The sequence below is a fragment of the Sorex fumeus genome, unplaced genomic scaffold (assembly GCF_029834395.1).
Source record: "Sorex fumeus unplaced genomic scaffold, SorFum_2.1 ptg000128l, whole genome shotgun sequence".
NCBI lineage: Eukaryota > Metazoa > Chordata > Mammalia > Eulipotyphla > Soricidae > Sorex > Sorex fumeus.
In genome coordinates, this window is record NW_026606185.1 from 16426623 (window position 1) to 16449096 (window position 22474).

Below are 22474 nucleotides of genomic sequence, written 5' to 3' on the forward strand. Positions count from 1 at the left end.
CCTCTAGTGTTCACCTCAGACCAGTTGAGAAGTCACTGGTTAGATATCTGACTTAACCAGGGGCCCGATGGGAAGAAGAGCAACAAGGAGAGAAAGAGAGATGGGAATCAGACAGGACATTGAATCTGTCTCCCCCCAAGGAAATACACTAATTTATGGGCCAATTTTTGCAGAACTCAAGGAAAAAAGACACATGGTCTGCTCTTAGGAGACACGGCAGCTGGATATTCCTTGTCAGGTCAAAAGCATCCTTGAAAGAAACCATGAAAAGTATAACTAGGGAATGTGTGTAGTACATGGCTGCATGCATGTGATGCACGTGTGTTTATGTGTCTATGATGAATACACCAGGGAAGAACGTTTGATCATGTACAGGGAACATAGAAATTGTGAAAGAGATATATCTAGTCCGGCTACCCAGGATAAGCAAGTGGGAGGGAGGGAAAGGGCTAACTTAATGGAATGCTTAGAATACATACACATATTACCCATTTATTTGCAGGAACACTATCTGAATAGGTTGACAGCAGTTGGGATTAATAGCATAGATATAAATTTTTTACATAAGGACCCTAACTTCCTTAAACCCTAAAGTTTAGTATTTACCTTAAAATACTTATTAAGGTCAATAGGGTTGAGAATCAAATTATGTGGTTTTGAGACAGTTTTCTTTCAGTTTTAAATTTTTCAAAATCACCCAATTTAATAGCACAGCGGGTAGGGTGTTCGCCTTACAAGCGGCCAACATGGCCGACCCGAGTTCGATTCCTCCGCCCCTCTCGGAGAGCCCGGCAAGCTACCGAGAGTATTCGATATGCCAAACACAGTAACAACAAAGTCTCCAATGGAGACGTTACTGGGCCCGCTCGAGCAAATCGACGATCAACGGGAGGGCCTTTACCTTTACCTTTACCACCCAATTTAATAGTCAACAAAGTGTTTCCTAATTAATCTGTTTTACATTGTATCAGTTTTTTCCTTTTGTTTATTTCAACCATACAGATTTGCGATCCAAATTGGATTGAGAGACTTAAAGTGCCAAATGGTTTGCTATTGATTTTTGGGGCTGAAATAATTCTGTGCATCATAAACTCACACTTGTCAGATGCAAAAGTCACACTTACAGAAGACACCAGGGTGTGTGTGGATATCTTTATCAAATGATTACTGAGTTACTATAAAAAGTAAGAAGGACTGTTCTCAAGAGATTTTATCCAAGGACCCCTTCCTGCTGTGTGCAGGACACAGATGTGATCATAATTCTCATTGGTTAAGTGAATAAAATCACACTGAAAGACTGGAGTGCTGGATTGTACCAGTTGATAGACCAGTGGGTTGTTAACTCTGAGATATTTTGGAAAGAATACACCCTCAACATGTAGCTTACTGTAGTCACAGTAGATCATTTCCCCAAAGGTCTCTAAATTATAGACTGAGCATCTTTCATGGCCTGCATAAATTAAGTATCAGCATCTTGCCATGCACTGCAATACTCTACAGTAGATGGTCTACAAATTTCGTGTAACAGATGGCTTCCTTCCTGAGGAAGTCACAGTGGTGATATGTGATGGAATTACCCCCACTTGAAAATCCAGAGGGTTCTCCTCTCCTGGAGTTTAGGGTGGGTGGAGGAAATACCAGGAGTGCCTGGGACCATGCAGATAAAGACAGTTCTGCCTTGTTATTCAAGTAGGTCTCTGAGCCAAGACTTTTGAATGAACAGCAGGCTGAGAACTATTTCTTCCTATAAACATGGTCTTTTAGATTACATTTGGCCAACTTTCCTTTATTTCAGAACTGTGCAAACTCAAACTCTGAGGCAAGAAATAGGTGGTTTAGAGGTGCTTTAAGAATTTCTGGGGTTTGGGGGAGAGGGAGGATGCTACTGAGGGAGACCCAGGAGCTAGGGATATCAGGTATGAAGATAAAAAAAAATACATACCTGTATGTGCTCTTAAGAATTATTTGAGACCCACATTCCACAGCTGCCACCATTTAAACAATGACTCAGCTTCACAGCATCATGACTAATCTCAGAAGAGATGCAAACCGAGCTACTAAAACTCATGGGTACACTCTTTCAGGCTGAAAATTCAGGGCTACTCTCAGGATGGGGGGCAGAACACATCCCCAGCCTGCGAAAGCCCTGGCAGTGGCACACATCTGGCAGTGGCACACAGCCATTGCATGGAAACCATGAAAATGGTCCAATTTCATTGTTTCACGACTAATTTCTGCTAAAATGCCAAACTCACAAAAATTCCAGGTACACTGTTTTTAAGGCTGAGAACTCTGAGATCTTCTAGGAGTGGGGACGGACAGCATCCACACAACCATCTGTACTCTCAGAAGCTCCAGAAGCCACACCCACACCTCCAGCGATCACAACACAATGACCCAGTTTTACAGATTCATTCCTAATCTCGAAGAGATTAGAGCCATGCCACTGAAACTCATTGGCCGAATTCTACAGGTTATGGAGTTTTGGGCTGTAGTGATAGCACAGCGGTAGGGCGTTTGCCTTGCACGCAGCCAATATGGCCGACCAGAGTTCGATTCCTCCGCCCCTCTCTGAGAGCCTGGCAAGCTACCGAGAGTATCCAGCCCGCACGGCACAGTCTGGCAAGCTACCTGTGACGTATTCAATATGCCAAACACAGTAACAACAAGTCTCACGGTGGGCCCGCTCTAGCAATGATGAACAACGGGAGGACCGTGACCGTGACTGAAGCTTTGGAATGTATGACAACTCCAGATTCTACAATATTGACAGCCCAGTAGGAGCACACCAAATTTGATGGAATAGTGGCATAGAAGCCAACAAAACTCAATAAACAAAATGAGTAACACAGAAGGTTCAATTAGCAACAGAGAGTTTAATTAACCCTCAGACAATGATCTCAATGACCCCCATTGTGGGATATAACAATTCTCAAATGTAACATGCTTTCTTTTACTGAAGTAATTTTTGATAATTCTATAATCCATTTTATTGTAACAATATAAAATAAAGCATTTTGTGCTTCTAAGGGGGAAGGGAAATGGGTTGGAAATCTGGGATAATTTTGTAGGGAAGGTCACACTGGTGGTGGTGAAAATGGTGTTGGAGCATTGAGTATTTGAAACAACTGTATTATGAACAACTTTGTAAACCACAGTGTTTAAATGAAGTAAGAGAGAGTGAGAGCGAGAGTGAGAGGGAGCGAGTGAGTGAGTGAGCGAGAGAGAGAGAGAGAGAGAATTCTCACACGACTCAGGTTGTAGTTGCCTGTTCACCTCAAAGTCAGTCCCACAAGTGCAACAGCTGTTGGCTCTCACTAACTTTGCACCTCCATCCTGCTGCAGTCCTCCGAGTCCTGACTGTACTCACTCTCTGAGAGAAGAGCTCAATTCCACTTTGTTCTGATGGCTCCCTACAAGAGCTGCCTCCAGTTTTCTCTGGCCTCTCAGGTCACACCCTTGTTCCCACGTTCACTGGGAAAAATGATGCTATCAGGGGAATGGCCTGTTCCAGGTTTATGTTTGGGTTGCATTGATATAGCTGTATCCTCGTTTTCTGGCCCTCAGGCTTGGAGGGGAAGAATCCCTCAGAGGGCTGAACTGAAACTGGGCATTCCAGGTACCCTCCTCCCTGCATCCTGGCAACCCCACTCCCTCAAGTCTCCACTTGCTGCTGTTTCAATTTCTTTCTCTCTGTTGAGTCTTTCCTTAACATACAAAATTTTTAAAGGGCTCCGACCTTTCTCTGTCCTTTGATTGGAAACACTTCTCAGTCTGTGGTACAATTTCTCATTCTTTTCCTTTCTGGCTTAGTTTCTGACACATTTCAACTCTGTCGACATCCTGATTTCCTACTCTGCTCCCTGCTGTAGTTTGCCTTCAGGCACTCCAAATGTAGTCAGTGCATGTAACTCTCACTCACTGCCTCAACAGATTCTGGACTTTCTTTTTGAGAACTATTTCTTCCCTGGGGGGTGGTTTATCAACTAAAGGTCCTGGATAACTAAAGATGATTACCTGAACCAGTCTAGTGTGGCTAGCTTCCCAGTCATTGTTACCTGGAACCTGATTTAATGGAGAAGGAGGAAGTTGTTGACATGCATTCTCTTGATTAAATTAGCTGGGAAGTCCCTCTGCTCACTGGCCTTCTAGGGCAGGGACCTGCAGCTCACAAGCCTTCTCTTTATATCAACATTTTGAGATTTTAATATTCTTCCAATAATTTACGTTGATATTGGCTAGAGCTGATTTCTGCTGCATACACTCCAAGAACTCCTGGAACATTGTGCATTTCAAGAATATTGTGCCATGTCTTTGCATCCTTGCTATTCTCCAGTTTAACCCAAAGGTTAAATAGTGAGGCCCAGGAAATGAAGGAAGACACTTTTGTTTTCCTGTTTGTTTCTATGTCTCTGGTTCACTTTTGTCTCCTGGATTTTCTAGGAAGCCCCACATGACTGTTTGGTTCAATTAGTCTTTCAAATTCAACACATCTAAAATGAATCATTAATCTTGATTTTCTTTTGTATTTTTTTATTTGTTTTTGAGCCACAACTGGCTGTGTTCAGATTTTATTCCTGGCTCTGCACTCAGGGATCATTTCTGATAGGGATCAGAGGGGGCACTGGGATGCTGGTGATCGAACCCAGAACCCAGGTAGTCTGTGTGCAAGGCAAGCGCCTTATATGCAGTAGAACTGTTTTGACCCAACACTGATTTTCTCAAAACCTTTCCCTTAAACCTGATTTTATGTAGCACAGGAAGGCTGGTAGTGGTATATTTTATAGTCTTTATCTTAGGCCAAGTCATGTAGTAAAAACTGAGGGTGATGTCTCAGTTATCCTTCCTTACCTGCCTCACCAAATAACACACACATTGTTGATCCTCCATAAGTTCCTGGTGGCCCTGCCAGACCTCTTGTCCTGCTATGAGCAAACTTGTCCTCATGCTCTTGTACAACAATTTGGAACCTTTCTTGGTGGCCATCAGAACAGTCTTCTACAACACTAATTAGAAAACATGACCAGCAGCTCAAACTCTTTCATTACAACCAACAGCATACCAGTGCTTCTCCCTTTGTCTGTCCCTAGAAAGGCCTTTCAGCATTCTATCCACCAGACTCACTCTTCCACTTCAGGTTCACTGCACTTTCCTGGACCAGCTCTAAGACAGCTGCAGACTTCTTCCTGGTCTTATTCTTAAGCCCACCTTAATGGAAAAAAGAAAGGTTTTCCAATTTTTTCCTCCTAAGGTTCAGCCCCTTTCAACTTTCTCTATGAAGTGTTCCTCCATTCCCTTGGGTAGAATTAATCCCTGCTTTAGTGCTCTCATCATTCTACCTAGGTCTTATATAGTTATATATTCACTACTTAAACATTCATTTGTTAACGTATTTTATGGTTTGACAAGTGAATCATAAATATATTTATCTCTTTTAGTAACAGGGATATAGGAAGCACATGGTTTAATACTGGCTATAATGCGCTGAAAAGGGACTGACTAGAGGGCCTGTTTTGAAATTAATTTTTGAAGAAGTCAAATCAGGTTCTGTGGTCGATTTTCTAACCTTTTATAGAAGGAAATGAAAATACTAGTGCAGAGAAAAGTTGAACCATTCAACAGAAAAGCTAAGGAGTTGCCTTTCCTGGCTTAGGAAAGGTGACTTTCCTAGAATGGCCTTATCTTGCTTCTGATAAGTCAGTACTACTTAATACCTCATTTCCAGGGTGACATGCTAGAGTAAGTGACCTGAGGTGTGGCAGTGCCTGGCAGCCAATTTCCACGGGCAATAGTGCCAACTTCCACTTTCAACCCCTAGACTTGTGTTAAAATTATGGACACCTTGCATAGAACACATTAAAATAGTAGCTGAAATGGTTGATGGTGGGTCAAAATGGAGACTAAAGTTTGTTGAATGAGTATAAACAGGCAAAGGCTACACCTGCATAAGACACAAAAGCTCAGTTTTAAAAATACAGTTCATTGAAAATATCTATGAAGAATAATAATGAAAGTGGAAGAAAGAAAATTTCAGCAATGTCTCTAACAAGTATTTGCTTCTTCTTTTTGATGCTTATGTCTGACGTTTTGGAACAACTTGAGAGTAGTAGTACTAGTAGTAGTAGTTTATATTGTCAGGCATTACCTAACTACTTTTCTATTGGGCAACAGTTCCACATTTTATAAAGGAGTGACCTTGTCTTTCTCTTACTTCTTTCATTGATTCTGGAATTGCCTTTTTCAGAAAAACTTATATCCTAGTGGAATGTAACAAGAAGGATTTTTTTTTTTTTTTGCTTTTTGGGTCACACCAAATGATGCACAGAGGTTACTCCTGGCTCTGCACTCAGGAATCACCCCTGACAGTGCTCAGGGGACCATATGGAATGCTGGGAATAAAACCCAGGTTGGCCGCATGTAAGTCAAACGCCCTACCCGCCCTGTTATTGCTCCAGCCCCTCAAGAAGGAAATCTTAATATACTAGCCTTGCATGTACATTAGAGTTAATTCTGACATCGAGCACTCATTTTAACTTTTTTCTTCCATTATTTTTGTTTGTTTGGGGCTATGCCTGACTACTCAGGGCTTCTCCTGCATTCAGGGATCACTCCACACATGCATTAAAGGACTATAATGGGATTTTTAGATCAAACCCATGTCTACAATGTTACCTGCTGGACTATCTCTCTGGCGCCATAATAAAAAATGTGGAGAGACTATATACAGGTAATATATATATTATTATATTATATAATATGCAATATATTACATATAGTATATTATAATAATATTTATCTTTGGGAGGATAACTATCTTGACAGCATGTATTTAGAAGTTTCCCTCCTTTCTTTTATATTAGCAGAGGCTTAACAACTCTGCTCCCCACTTCTTTTGGCTCCCAAACACTTTATCACCTGTTATCAGAATCATTCACAGCAACTCAATGTTAATTTTCTTAAATGACTCTGAGCCCTCATTTGGATGTTTAATAAACAGCCACATTCTAATGAGGTCTTCATAAAACTTACTAAATATGTTTCAAAATCATTAGCTTAAATTGCCGGTGCAAAAATCTCCTTTGGGAGTCCTGCAGATTTGGTTATAAGACTTTTGGCAGCTGAATTAGTACAACAACATAAGAGTGTTTCCGAATCTCCGCGCAAACGGTGTAAATGGGAATGCCTGGGAAACAGGCGACTGGATAAAAAGCTAAATGTCCCTCAGGTGGGTTCATTAAAGAGCGAAAACAATCACAACACATTCCAGTGTAATTTAAATGCCAGGTGTGCAGCCGTAGGCAGGTGCCAGGAAAACCGACAAGGGTCTCCTCCCCGAACACATGGGCTGAAAGGGGACGCACAGTGGTGACAAGAAGTCTTATATAATGACAGGTCCTGGCAGATGTACTGGGGACCCTCCTGGAGGGAAGTGCAGTGTCTGTGTCTAAGGCACCAGGTGCTCCGACAGAGCCTGCCTCCCAGTGGCTCCACCACGGGCAATCCAGCTGCCTAATGCAGAGTGCTTCAGGGCAGAAATCAGGGGGAAAGTGGGTTCGTGGCTCTGACTTAATGAGTCGACTGCAAGTCTGTGTAAACAAACAGGCATCCGCTTGGCTCATGCCTAATTCATGAAGGACACACCATGTGCGGCAAACATGTTAAATAGGTAGTTGTTGCCTTTAAAAACCATGTCATTTTGATTTCTTGGGTGTTTCTTTGCCGCTGTTTATAAGCATAAAAAATGGGGAAGTTGTCTCTGGATAAATATGCAGGATTAACAATGAGGAGCTGCCCAGACCAAGGCTAGCACCTTTCCCCCAAGGCAATGGGACCTCCTGTCAAAACCCCTACATTATGCCAGACATTTCAGGGACAGATGCCAGGAAATTCATACTAATTGAAGACTGAGCCATCCCAGGGGCTGATGGGCCTGAGGTTAGGGCTCTTTCCAGCTCTCCACAGCCCACAAAGCTGGGAATAACGTGAAGGATGGAAGAATGTGAAGCTTATTCGAAAACAAAACAATGCTTACTGTTTTGTTTTCGAATAAGCTAAGCCTGAAATGACTGGTTTACTTAAAACCAGCGGACAAACTTGAAACCTAGTCACCCTTTCCTCTTCGACCGCACAGTGGAATATCTACAGTTGCTTGTCAAAGCAGGTTTCCATGGTAGAAATCAACAGGGACATCCTGTGTGGGAAGGCTTCAAGGGCTGGATGCTGATGCAAGGCCCACCCCATCATGGCTTTATTTATTTATTTATTTATTTTGGTTTTTGCAAGCCCCAGTAACTGCAAATAAAGCTTGGCTGCTTGCAAACAATCATAGGTACCACTGTGACATGTTCAAGAGACTTTAAACTTCCTTCCTTCTTCCTTTCTTCTCTCTCTTCCTCATATGTTACAGAAATCTTCATTGGATCCTTTAGGTAAAGATTATGCTATCCCCATTTTTCTTTGAATAAAAGGGTTTATATTTGGAAATCACTTGTCTCTTAAGTCATGAGTCTGAAGATGACATACTTTAATTTCAATTAATCCAAAGCAAATGTGCACCATTATTTTAAAATTCGGTCATGATTTGAAAAAACTAGTGTCTTTTTAAAAGTGAGCATGGATACTGTCACTGTCACTGTCCTCCCATTGTTCATCAATTTTGCTCGAGCGGGCCCAGTAACACTGTGAGACATGTTACTGTGTTTGGCATATCGAATATGTCACGGGTAGCTTGCCAGGCTTTGCTGTGCATGGATACAAATATTGAAAATTTTAGGTGGTAAGTAACTTTCTAGGCCCACAGTTCATGACTGTAAATAACTCTGAGAGCAACCTCTAGGAATCTCTTTCCCCATCAGATTCACTAGATATTTCACAACTGTCCATGAATGCAGGATTCAAAATTGCATGTTTCAGGAAGAAACCTGGATGAAATAGTTTGTGTAACTATTTCCTCGTTAACCTTGCAAATGCTAATTGCTCCCTGACACAAAACTGGAAGGACTGTCATCTATTTATTTCAGTGGGCATTGAGTGTCAGGCACCTGGTACAGGAAGAGAAATCAAAATGCATAGAACTGTCTCTTTTAAGGAGCTTCCTTTCAGGTGGAATTGCACAGTTTCCCCCTCCCCCCACCAGTATTTATAGAAAATGCTTCCACAACAGAGGAGTTGGAAAAAAATTTTTTTTAAAGTGATCATAGATACCACTGTGGGTCTCAGATGTGCGGTGGAAAGATAAGGAGATACCAGTGTTTCCTAAAGTGGGTGCGAGGGTGCTAGAATGATTGAGGGTGGCGGTGGTAATACCCTTGAGTACAATTGGATGCCATCTTTGATTTCTGATTTCACATACAGATGGTAGATTTTTCTTTTGCAGGGTGGCCACACCTGGTGATACTCAGAGGTTATTCTTGGCTCTGCACTCAGAAACCACTAGTGGAGTTCTTTGGGGTATGTGTGTGTGTGGGGGGGGTGGGGGGTATATGGGATGCTGGGGATTGAATGTGGGTTATCTGTGTTCAAGACAAGCACCCTACCTACTGTAATGTCTTTCTGACCCCAAGATGGTGGATTTCCAGGGGAGTTCTGAGTTACAAATTTTCCTGAAAAGGGGTCAGCAGGTCAAATCAATTTGGGAACCTCTGGGTTTTACTAATACCTCTATTTATTCAGTTCTTGGGATGGAACAGAACTTCTATAAGCACCAAACATGCAGAAACTCACTGAGTCTTACAAGAACTCTAGGAAACAGGTGCTGTTCTACCCCGTCCCATGTGGGTCAGAGACTGGGGCTTCTTCCAAGGAGGGCAGGGTCAGGCCAGCACCTACTATTACCTGGGCCAGACCCACATTCTAACTGTGTTCTACAGAGAGAAAACCAAGCACTACAAAGGGTTTCTATGCTTTTAACATAAAAAAATATTGCTTTGTGAGAGTTTATTATGCCTTACATCATGGCACCAGATGATCATGCCTCTTGTCACTTATATTCTTTATCATCCTGAAATTTTACATTCTTGTTTGGTCCAATTTTTCTATTCTTTCCTTAATGTGTGGGGCTGCTGATATCTTGGACACTTTCTGGGGAAAAAAAGGTAATGCATATTCCCCTTTATAATTTTTTTAAAAAATTATTTATTTATTTATTTATTTTTTATTTTTTTGCTTTTTGGGTTACACCTGGCGATGCACAGGGATTACTCCTGGCTCTGCACTCAGGAATTACTCCTGGCGGTGCTCAGGGAACCATATGGAATGCTGCGGATTGAACCTGGTTTGGCATGCAAGGCAAATGCCCTACCTGCTGGGCTATTGCTCCAGCCCCCCATTTTGGGTCACTCCCAGTGATGCTCAGGGGTTACTCTTGGTTTTGCACTCAGGAATTACTCCTGGCGGTGCTTGGGAAACCATATGGGATGCCGGGGATCTAACCAGGGTTGGCCGCATGCAAGGCAAATGCCCTACCCACTGTACTATCGCTCCAGCCCTAATTTATTTTTTTAATTAAAAAATTTTTTTAATAGTGAGACATCATGAGGTACAGCTGCAGACTTACACATTTTTGTGCTTGGGTTTCAATTATACAATGATCAAATACCCATCCCTCCACCAGTGCCCATTTCCCACCACCACGGACCCCAGTATCCCTCCCACTCCCCCATCCCCCTCATCTCACCCTGTCTCTGTTCCAGCCCTAATTTTTAAAAGTTTTGTTAGGATTTGGCCTATTAAGAAGGAGGCATGTTTGTCCACATGGATAACCAAACATCCCAGCAGAGTTTAGAATTCCCCACTGGTCACACTGATTTCCTGTATACAGACAATGTCCGAATTCTGATTGATCACTGTACTACTTATCTCACCCCAATATTTTGAAGGGTATAATTTCCCCTTTCCCTACATTCTTTCTGGTTTTAATATCAAGGCTATACAAGACTCTTAGAAAATAAAGCAGAGGAGTTGGCAGAACTTTTTTTTTCTTTTAAAATAATTTCATATGGTTTGAATGACAGGTTCCTTCACTGCTGAGTAGAATATAAATGCATATATTTTTAATTCTCCTCCTTTTTCACAGTTAAATTTTTAACCTTGGTTCACTAAAACATAATTATTGTTTATTTGGATTTTGTTTCCTTACACATCCATTTTGGAAAACTATTTTTCTAGTTTTATCAAAATTTTCTATTTTTTTCAACTAATTGTTAGCTCTTTAGATATTCATTTGCTATCTTCATATTATATTATATAGTCTCTGGGTCTTGGCCGTTGATGGGATTAACCTGGGAGGGGGGTGGGTTGAGTTTCCCTCCCCGCCATGAGCAGAGCCCCGGCAGCTGAAGACCTCCAGAACCAGCCACAACTATGCTGAGACCACTCTCCTCACCTATGAAGGAACCAGCAGAGAAACACAGGCATGCGGGTCCCGGGGCTGAGATCTCCAAGCCTGCTTGGATAGGGGCTGAGCATCCTCCATCCAGATCCTCCATCTTCCAGTAGGCACGGGTCACACCCACCAACTGCCCCCAGTGCCAGGTAATCCCATCAACGGCCAAGACCCAGAGACTTCTAAAACCCAGCTCCTGGAAGCGACATCTTATTATCTCGTTCTTACTTTGGACCTGTCAGGCTACCGAATGTAACCTGTCCACACGGCAGAGTCTGGAAAACTCCCCGTGGCATACCCAATATGCCAAATACCAGTAACAATGGTGGGTCTCATTCTCCTAACCCTGAAAGAGCCTTGAATATGGCACTTTTTAAAATCTCACAGCTAGGACGAAGGAGACGTTACTGGTGCCTGCTCGAGGCAATCGACGAACAACAGGATGATCGTGATTGTGATATTATATTATGATAATAAATCTCTATCTGACTCCTAATATTGGTTATTTTGGGTTTTCTCTTTTACTTTTGATAGTCAGATGTGTCTACTTCATTAGTTTTTTTTCAAAAAATCATTTTTATTTTGTTGGTTTTATGATTAGATTTTGCTTTTTTGTATTGCCCTACTTTCCTTATTTTTTCTTGTACTCTGTTCTTCCTCTCCTTGAATTCGATGCTTAATTTTTTAATTTTTCTCCACTTTTTTGAGGTATCATGCCTTATAGTACTGTTAATTAGAATTTCATGCATTAATCATTCCAACACCACACCCACCAATAAAGTCCCAAAGACTCCCTCCATCCAATCCCCTATTCTTTTCAGGAAGGCTTAGATCTGTAGTTTGGTTTTTCTTCCTTGTTAACAAAATATTTAACTCTCTCTCTCTCATTCTCTCTATATGTATGTATACACATATATCCTTGCACATATACATATATATTTCTTATAGGTTACCATATGATGATTGAACAAGTCATAGTTAAAAAAGATGTTCTGACTTGTCATTACTCCAAGGTAGGGCTCAGAGATTTCTCTCATTTACTTCCTCATTTTCAGGTTTGCCCTTTTTTGAGTGTCTATCCTTTACAACCCCCCTTGAGATTCAAAGTTATTTTATTTTCCCCCAGTTTCACTGAGTTACATTTGATATATAGCATCATATAAGTTTAAGATACATATCAAAATTACTTGGCAAATATTGTAAAATGATCACAAGACTATATTTACCACAATATATTTAATTAGCATTCATTATCTTCTATGGTAAGAATATAACCTGAGCTTTATCCTAAGAATATAAAAAACCTGAGATTTATCCTATCAAATCAAGTGCACAGTTCACATTGTTAATCAAAAACCCCATATTGCACAGTGAATCCAGCATATCTCTATTCATCTCTATTCATTTAACATAATTGGACCTTCATGCCCACTGATCACCAGCTCAAATGTTCATCTTTCCTGCTGCACCAACCTACATCCTCTGCTTCCATGAGCTCAGTGAAGACTGCATTAGCTTTAGATACTCCATTTAAGTAAATGCAGTATTTACCCTTCTGTAACTGACTTACTGCACTTAGTATGGTCAGGCTCATCTAAGTTGTGAAAAATTATATGATTTCCTTCTGATATAGGCAGGTAGACTGGAAAGGGTTCCCGGGGAAATGGAATGCCTAGGAAGTAATGAAACCAGTAGCCCCAAGACTGCAAAGAGCCCACCTTGTGAGCTTAGAGGCCTGATGAGACTTTGCCTGTAGCCAAGAGACCCAGAGAAGGCAGGGCATCCCACCAGAGAAGCTCTAGAGGGAACAAAGGCCAGAAAGGAATTTCAAAGATGACCGCTGACCACTCCCAACTCTACCCCCTTGGCAACCACCCTAGCAATAGACTCCTACCTAGAAAAGCCCCTTGTGAGGAAGCTTGGGAAAAACCCTACAAATGTCACCTTGAACAAAGGAAGGGCGTGCATATGCTGCCCGAGCCCATGTGTGACTTGTGCTGTTGTGGCTGAGCACATGTGGTGCCCAAGCACATTTGTGACCCGAATCTCCCCTCTTAAGATGTATACTGGGCCTCTTTCTGTCTTTGGAGAAGGCCTTGTTCTCTCCTGAACGTGTTACTCCTATGTTTCTCTTCCCCCTTCTGCTTCTTCAAACTTCCAAATAAAATCTTTTTTTTTTTTGCCCCCCTTCACTGTTTGTCTACTCCTGAAATTTCTTTCTGTGAGATAGAACAAAGACCTGAAAACTCTGGGTAAGGACCAGGACTGACTTTCCTTTCCAGTAAAGATCAATTCCTCACTCCAACCTGAATCTGTGGCTCCCTGAGAAATCAGGTGGCGGGGATCAACTCCCATGCCAAAATGACCAAGTGACTGTCAGGTGTGGCTTAGTGCCACCTGGTGGGGCTGGTTGGGGGGGGGGGCAGCGCTAGCCCAGCTGCACAAGCACTCCTTGCAGACTTTATCAGTAGTAGCCTTCCCAGCCAGTCCTGGGCGGGTGCAGAAGTAGGTAGAGAGTGACCATCTCTCTCCTCTCCGCCTCATATAAACCACTGGGGGTAGGGTGGGGAGGAGTGGGGTTGTACCGACTTCTATACAAGACTGACTGAGAATACTAAGAGACAATCTCCTGGCTTCTGCCACAATAGTTCAATTTTACGCGGCCTTTGCTAAGGGTAAATCTCAAAATGTCACCTTCTCTAAGGCATTCAGGATTCTTCTGTTAGGTTGGAAAAAATGTTTATTTCTTCATTCTAAAACTCCACACTGGAAACAATTCTATAGCATACCACTACAAAGACTATAACTACTTAGAAGTTTCCAGGGTAAATAAAAATTGCACTCATAACAGTTAATGTAATGGGGGGTGGGAGGGATACTGGGATCCGTGGTGGTGGGAAATGGGCATTGGTGGAGGGATGGGTATTTGATCATTGTATAATTGAAGCCCAAGCACAAAAATGTGTAAGTCTGCAACTGTACCTCATGATTTCTCACTAATAAAAATTAAAACAACAACAACAACAACAACAACAACAACAACAACAAAACAGTTAATGTAGATCCAGTAGCACAAGATCACAAGGGCAAATTATGATCTCCAATTTAAGAGATAGAGGCAAAGAAAAGTAAAAGCCAAAGCAAGAGAAGATTCTGGGATTGTCAACAAGGATGAAACCAGTGGAACACACTATTTTCAGAGTCAGTCTCTGCATTAGCGAGTGCAGTCTTGAAAAATGCAGCACCACTGAGTTGTGACACCAACAACCAGCACTCAGGCTTTAGAGGTGTTTTTGGGTGTTCCATATAGCCAGATAACAAATTCTTTGAAGTTCTGAGTGTCTTTTCAAGTCTGTAGCTAACACAACAAATGAAAGTCGTATTTACTGATAATTAATAAGTGTCAGAGGAGCTCTAGCATTAATGTTTTCTGAAGTACACATCATAGTTGAACAATTTGCTCTTGCTTGCTCTCTATCAATAGCTACGCAAGGAGAAAATGGCCATATAATTGGAGAGTGGACTTACCCTCCCCACTTCCACCAGGTTGGTCACCATGATTATGCTCGCTGTGTTTTCGTGCCACACCATCCTCCAGAAATCATAGATGGTCTCCTGCATGGGTCCTGCAGCAAAACATATTGAAAACTTATTTTTCTCTTTGGAAGTGTGCAACTGGAAAAATTTCTGTTGCTTATCAGTAAATCCATCACTACCCACACGCAGTTCCTTCCCTTGTGGAGATGGGTGCAGTCCTCCCTTGTGTGAGGATGCAAGGGGTATGCTTTGTAACATGGCACCTAGAGAAATTCAGATTTTACATTCATGGTTCATCTTTCTCATGTCAACATATCTGCATTTGAGCCCTTTTTACCTCTCTTAAACTACTGCCATGAAAGTAGCTATTTCTCTGCCATTTAGCTATTTATCTCCGTAATACTCATGAGTGAAATTTTAAAAAATAGATAACATTACTCTTCTTGCTAACAATTGGCAGATATCCCAGGGAAATGGTATATAGAATAAAATGAGCCTCTATAGGAAAGATGGCCTTTCCTTGTTTCTAGTATTTTTCTTACTCTGTGCTATCTGTCAAATTAATTCATTTTTATTCGCCTGGCTTCCTAAAAGTAAGAGAAAAGTTGGAGTTTAAGCTGCTCTTCTAATCTCTGAAAATGATCAGCATCTCCTTCCTTAATTCCTGGGATCTGAGTTTTTTTTTTTTAAAAAATAACTCTACCTTCTGAGCTGGAAAAAAGAGGAGGAGTATAGAACACAATGCCAGCTCTATTGGCATTAGTAGGTACAGGGAAAGGGAATTCAAAATTCCATTCAATTCAGATGTTTTATAAAAAAAACCCCACAAACTCTAGTTGGTATTTGAGGGTATATTTGTGCCAGTGGGAATCTTAAGGCAGGAAGAAATGCAAAGGAAGGAGAGAAAAACAACTCTGAAGGCACAGAAGTATGTACTCAGGGATGAATCTTACTCAGATAAGATAAAAGCTGGGAAAAGGACCCAATTATACTATAGTATCTTGTACTGTGAATAACTGGCTTTGGAGCTCAAATATTTGACTTGAAGCTTTGTGTTTGCCTTTCAATCAGCTGCATGATTTTGGACAAGGAAATTAGACACTGAATTTCAGTGTTGTCATCTTTCCTTATTTACATCCTAATTTCAATCATGCTTCTCGGCTATTTGGAGGACTCATAGAGGCAATATACACTTTTTAAAATGGCAAAATATTAGAAAAAACAAGGTGCACTGAAAGATCCAAAATCAATGATCACACCTTGACTAAGGCTTGGACATGAGCAATGGAGGCAGAACCCAAGGGGGCCTGGAAGCCCCTCCCAATCCTACTGACGATAGGTGCTATGGGAAAAAATGGGTGAAATGGGAAAAATAACTTAGCACTGGGTACTTATGTTACTTTTCTTCTCATTCACCGGCAAAAACTCTTTCCCTGCTCTTCAAACACAAACTCCCATCATTCATCATCCAGAACTGTTTCTGCCTACACTGACTCTCCCCATAGAAATAAGCTTACTTTGATGCCTTTCAGTCTAGTCTCTTCATGGGATCATGCAAGCCCCCTTCCACATGGCTGCTGCCTCTATCACATTAGCCCATGTCCTTGGGCATGTATATGTCATATTACTATATGCAGGGGACAATCAAACAGTGAGTCTTACAAATCACTACATTTCTGGTTTGCTGAGAGGCATTTCACTGTGTACTTAATAGCTTGTTACTTATTCACAAGGAAAAATGATTACCATGAGTAATTTTTGTGTAAACATTTTCCCCCAATGTGACCCCTGAATCGAACTCGGGTCTGGCAAGCTACCAAGAGTATCTTGCCCGCATGGCAAAAGCCTGGCAAGCTACCCATGACGTATTCAATATGCCAAACACAGTAACAAGTCTCAAAATGGAGACGTTACTGGGCCCGCTTGAGCAAATTCATGAACAACAGGAGGATAGTGACAGTGACAGTGACTCCTGAAACAAAGTGGTGGCCTAGATAATGTTCAACTTTCTTCACTTGATACACAGGCATGCTCCAGCTCCATGGAAACTTCCAGAAATAATTCTGATGATCATGGTAATAGTGGACGGTGGATGAATCTGATGCTCTGGCACTCTAGAAAAGATGTGTCTATAACAGGCAAATGTTACCTCTGCCTAGCGTCCAACAGGTGTCTTCCCAGAGAAAGTCTATGCTAAGGTCAAGTTCTCAAGTGTGATTCACTTGCTCTGGGATAGCCTTTGAGCCCCTTATAATACTATATTTAGCGCTTCCCACAGAAGGGATAGCACTGTCTTGGTTGACTGCTATTTCCTTGACACCTTATGTAATACTTGGTACAAAGCAGATACTCAATGAATAAACAAATGAATGACTACATCTGTAAATGTATAAAGCAAGGAGGGTATTAATAAATGTTGTGTTAAATATACATTACATAGAATTCACCTATATTGTATGATTCCTTTTCTCACTGTATTTCAGAGGTTATCTGTAGAAGCTTGAAAAATACTGCTTCTATTCTTTTTGAATTTATTAAAAGGGAGGGTATTGTTTGAAAAAAATTTCTTCAGAATAAAACCAGGATAAAGAGCACCTAGCATCAACTTTGCCTCAGCTTGGTGCTAAAACTGCTGCTCCCAGCCACTAAGCAAATTTCTCCTCTCTCTCCGTACTCAGGCTGTGCTGTCTGGCTTTAGTCGATCTCTTACCCACGGTGGTCAGAGTGCTCTCCTTGTTTCCCCAGGATTGTCTGCTAAGGACGGATGCACATCTCAGTCCTGGCTGCAGTCTACAACAATGGTCAAACTCAGAAAAACTTCCTGCTGTCCGAACTTCAGAGGCTGGGTTAATTGGCTTGTGGTGGGGGTCTGGAGGCTTTCCAATATCTCCAGATGAACTCTGAGCCAGGGTGCACCTGGCCCCACTTTCTGCCTACAGGTATTCTTGTATGCAGGTAAGGGGTGGCACCAAAGGTTTGCTTGTTTTGAATAAAATGATGAATCTTACAATGAATACAAGCTCTCTGAATCAAGAGAACATCTTTCTCTCCGATTTAGAAGGCACTTCCTTTGAAAATGTCATCCAGACAGGTAGCTACAATGTGTCACCAAAGAGGCAGGCAGCTATTTAGGTGACATAGGTTCTTAAATGTTTACACGATGAAATTTGGCTTATCTTTCCAATAAAGGGTGATTATAGGTCTTCACAGCTCACTTAGGACATGGCACACATTTTAGTTCTCATTATTTTCTTATCTACTGACTAGGATTTTAAAAGATTAGTATGAAAAAGGAATAGGTGAGGCTCTTGTGTGTTAAAAGATTTGATTTAAACTTGGAGTTAAAATCTGAAAGTGAAATTAAACAAAGATTATGCTAAGTAGATTGCAGAAAAGAAAATAAGAAGTGTCAGGCCTGGAACTTCCATCACTACCAGCTCAGGCAGCTTTGTTCTTTTCCATGTCTTCTTTTCACTGATGGAAACCAGGGCACTGTCAGTGGGGACCCTCTCTTGCCATGTAACCTGGCAGTGACCCTGTCTCTGCCCTGCTGATGGCAGTGCACTGTTCCTCCAGTTCTTGAGCTGATAATTCAAGATGATTTGTACACTGGCATTCAAATCATACACACACACACACACACACACACACACACACACACACATCTGTATACAGTCACGGTCCTCCCGTTGTTCATCGATTTGCTCGAGCGGGCCCAGTAACATCTCCATCGTGAGACTTGTTGTTACTGTGTTTGGCATATTGAATACGTCACGGGGAGCTTGCCAGGCTTTGCCATGTTTGTGAGACACTCTCAGTAGCTTGCTGGGCTCTCCGAGAGGGGCGGAGAAATCGAACTTGGGCTGGCCATGTTGGCTGCAAGCAAGGTAAACGCCCTACCGCTGTGCTATCGCTGCAGCCCATATATGTATATATGTACACATATAAGATAGAGCATCATAGAAGAAGAAAGACTTTGAATGTTAAAGGTTTTATTATTATTATTATTATTATCATTATCATTATTAGTGGGGGGTTGGGCCATGGCTAGAGGTGCTCAGGGTTTATTTCTGACTCTGTCCTCAGGAATCACTCCTGGTGAAGCATGGGGACCACATGGTGTGGGGAATATGTAATGGAGTCAGCCACATGCAAGGCAGGTGCCTAGTCCTTGGACAATTTCTTGGGCCTGATTTTAAGGTTCTTAGTATGAAATTTCTCAATTCTGTCTTTTGCTCCTGTTCAAAGTACATCGGCTTCTTTTCTGAGGTCTGGATAAATGATCTCCCAGAGTTAAGGTCCCTGGGCCACAGGAGTGAGCAGAATGGAGGCCAGGCAGTGGGAGGCAGTGCTGGCTTGTAGGCAATCAAGTTGGTGTTACCAACTATGCCCTTCAACATGACCTGTAGCTGGTGGGGTCTGAGTGAGTGGAGCTGCTGTGAGCTACTGTAATGAGTCCCCACAGATATGCGCCTGCTATCTGCAGGTGGTTTTCCGCATATGCTCACAGGGCTAATATCTGGGAAGAAGGCAGTGGCAGGGGTTGGGGATGGGGTGCGGTCAGTATTCTCTTGCCTTTTACCTCTGTCTTCTGAAACTATTGCAACAAACACTCCCATCTGAGGAGAATAACTGATAGGATACTGGGGAGCTTCCTAGAGCGGATGATTAACTCAGCCCCCAAAACAAGGCACCCGAAGCAGCAGCAGAGGGCTGGAAGGCAACACCCACTCTAGGTGTGAGCAGTAGCCAGTCACTGCCTGGCTCTGGGTTTCTACAGGTTCTGGTGGAGTGGAGGAGGGGGGTCACTAGGATGGCTGTGACTGTGCATTTAAGGTGTTTGCACAACAGGCAGGAAGCTTATTCCCAGCAGTTGTTCCCTAGAAGACTAAAGCATCTGAAAGGTGAGGTCTCCAAATTTCAATACTATCAGGCCAGTAATACATTCCATTTCCCTCATAATAGTTGCCATACACAGACCTCTGCTTTGTAGGAAACATGCCGAAGGGCAGTTCTTACCCACATCAAACCTGAGAGGAAAAACAGAAAAAGCGCAGAAAGAACTAGAGCACAATCAAAAAATAATGAAAAGCGTAAGTGAAAGGCAGTCAAGGATGGACTCCATTGTGTAAGATGAGTTCTCCAGTTCACAGGAAGTGAGCGAAATGAGAAAATTTAATTCCAAACTTTGAAAGGTGAATTGCACCCTTTAATTTCTGTACACTGTGATTTTTTTTTTTTGTGTGTGTGTGCTTCTAAGAAGTCAAGGTCCTTTAAGCTCACAGAGGTGTATTCAAACTTTAGGAAGGGAAGAAAGCACAGATATGAACTAGATTTCCATCAATAGAATAATAACTAACTTCCTTTGAGCATGTATCATTTTCTGGGTCTCACTTGATGTCTAATATTATTACATTTAAAAAAAATCACAGTTGTATGTGATGGGTGCCACAGTCCTTCGCAGTATTACTGAAAGCACATGAGGTGGGGAGAATTCAGGGGAGCCCTCCATGGTTTGGGATCTGACTCACAGAAGCAGGCTGCCTCTACATCAGTGTCAAAGGCCACTCAGGCAGCGTCTTTTTGACATGGGCCTACCGTAAAGTTTCCAAATCCTGGAAAGAAGCAAACCAAGGTCAACCCCCAAACAACCTTTCCCAATGAAGTTCCTTCCTTCTTTCAAAGCTCCCGAGGCCACACTGCTCCATGTTTATAACCATGGCCAACGCCTCAGCTGGCCTCGCCTCTCCTGAGCACAGGTACTGGAGAACATTCCAGCACACGCCATGGCCTGTCTCACTCCTCCATGTCCATTTCTGCCAACCCAGTTCAAGTTTGGTGGTCAGAGGGAGATTTTCCAGGGGATAGTTGTAAGAGGGATGAAACTATGACCTTCCCATCTTTCCAGACCCTGCCAGAGCTGATCTTGCCGAACAGGAGACCCCGCATAGGGCAGCTGATGCAGCACTCCCCAAAACCCTAACCCATTTCAAATGTCACTGGGCAACCAAGTGCCTGACATCTGCTAAAGGTGATTCTTGGCATTAGAACTGGGCATTTTGGTTCATGCTGGGGTGCCCAGAGGCTCGGGGAAGAGATTGGGGAAGAGATTGGGGAAGAAGAAGGCCAGGGCAGTTGTGAGCAGGCCTCCAAATGGTCTCACCCTGAGGGAGCACCCAAGGCTTTGAGCAGAGACAAAGCTCAGGTGACTTCCAGGGCCAGAAGCAGGGTGTCTATCTGCTTAGTGTCCCTAGGGCACGACTGGCATCTAGCTCACTCCATGAGAACCAAATCACACTGAAAGTGGAATACAAATGTGGAAAAAGATGAGCTGGGGATTTATGCACTTATTTTAAAGCTCTTACTTATAAATAAAAATGACCCTAAATTTTTGATCCATTATCGTTATTGTTGCTGCTGGCAATAATTGAGAATAAGTATTAAGTCAGTTATTCAACATTCAGAACATTAGCTGTCCCTTCAGTGGTTTCTAGAGTAAGTTTTTATTAGAAAACTTTATGTGATTTTTCAAGAAGATACTTCCTCTAAGCTTACATCTATAATTTTACATTTAGGAGCTTTTCATTTTTGCAGTAGTAAAATGGAAAAGTAAAACATACCACCATACTTTATAGACTGACTCCTGCTTGTGTCACAAAAGAGGTAATAGTGACACTGAAAACAGTTGGCTTCTGCATTCATTATCTTTAACAACACTTATTTCACAGGTGTATTTGCTCTCCCCTGGGGCTGTTTTCACTTAAAGTGTGGCTTTTTTACAAATAAATTTTGGTGTCAGCTGCATAAAAATAAATCCCAAGTTGCAGTGGCTGTGTGCAAAAGAAATGATTTTTTTCTTTTCCTGGAACTGCTAAGAATATCTCCCCTCTGTCCCCCAAAAGTACCTTTATAAAATCAACTCGTAGGAAAATCAACTAATGAATCTGAAAGCAAACACTGGCTCTGGTTTCATGGTGGGTAAATGTGGGAACGCTATTTAACGTATATTTAAAAATATAACTGGCAGTCTGTTAAAATAGCATTTTCTAAGGATAGCTCTCATGTGCAGCCCCCTTTATGGACAGAATTACAGGGTTAGAAATGTTCACCAGTGCAGAGAAATTTTAATGCCGTTGACAGAAAGAGAGGAGAAAATAGTGGAGCTATAATAAAACACACCGTTTTAGAACTGTATCCATAGCAAGGACTCAAATAGCGACGTTAAATGGTGGTTTTGGTTAATAAATCTCAGTGGTTCCCACACAATCACACAGTCTTTCTATCACCAGTTTCACTTTTCCTGCTGCCTAAGTCTTTTTTCCCTTTGCCAGTCTTACCTCTGGTTAGCTAGTCTGTGCTGATTACCTGTTTCATCAAAATTGGTTCATAGGTTTATGTGCTTCTTATTCCTAAAACCCAGCAAATACTTTCTACTGTCTCCATGATGAATATTGCCTTCAGAGCATATAATCCATATGTTGATGGTTACCTTTCAGGATTTCTCTCAAGATTTCTGTGGAATGTTGGTTTCTAGGTACAGGACTAGAACATATG

General features: G+C 42.0%; 1 protein-coding gene across 7 annotated transcripts in view; it reads right to left on the reverse strand.

Moving 5' to 3' along the window:
- Positions 1–22474, reverse strand: part of PTPRM (protein tyrosine phosphatase receptor type M) — an 890665-nt gene that overhangs the window by 44224 nt on the left and 823967 nt on the right. For all 7 annotated transcript variants that reach the window (XM_056137857.1, XM_056137858.1, XM_056137855.1 and 4 more), the window contains one exon: positions 14912–15009. In XM_056137857.1, the coding sequence (XP_055993832.1) occupies positions 14912–15009 (98 nt within the window). The remainder of the gene's footprint in view (positions 1–14911; positions 15010–22474) is intronic.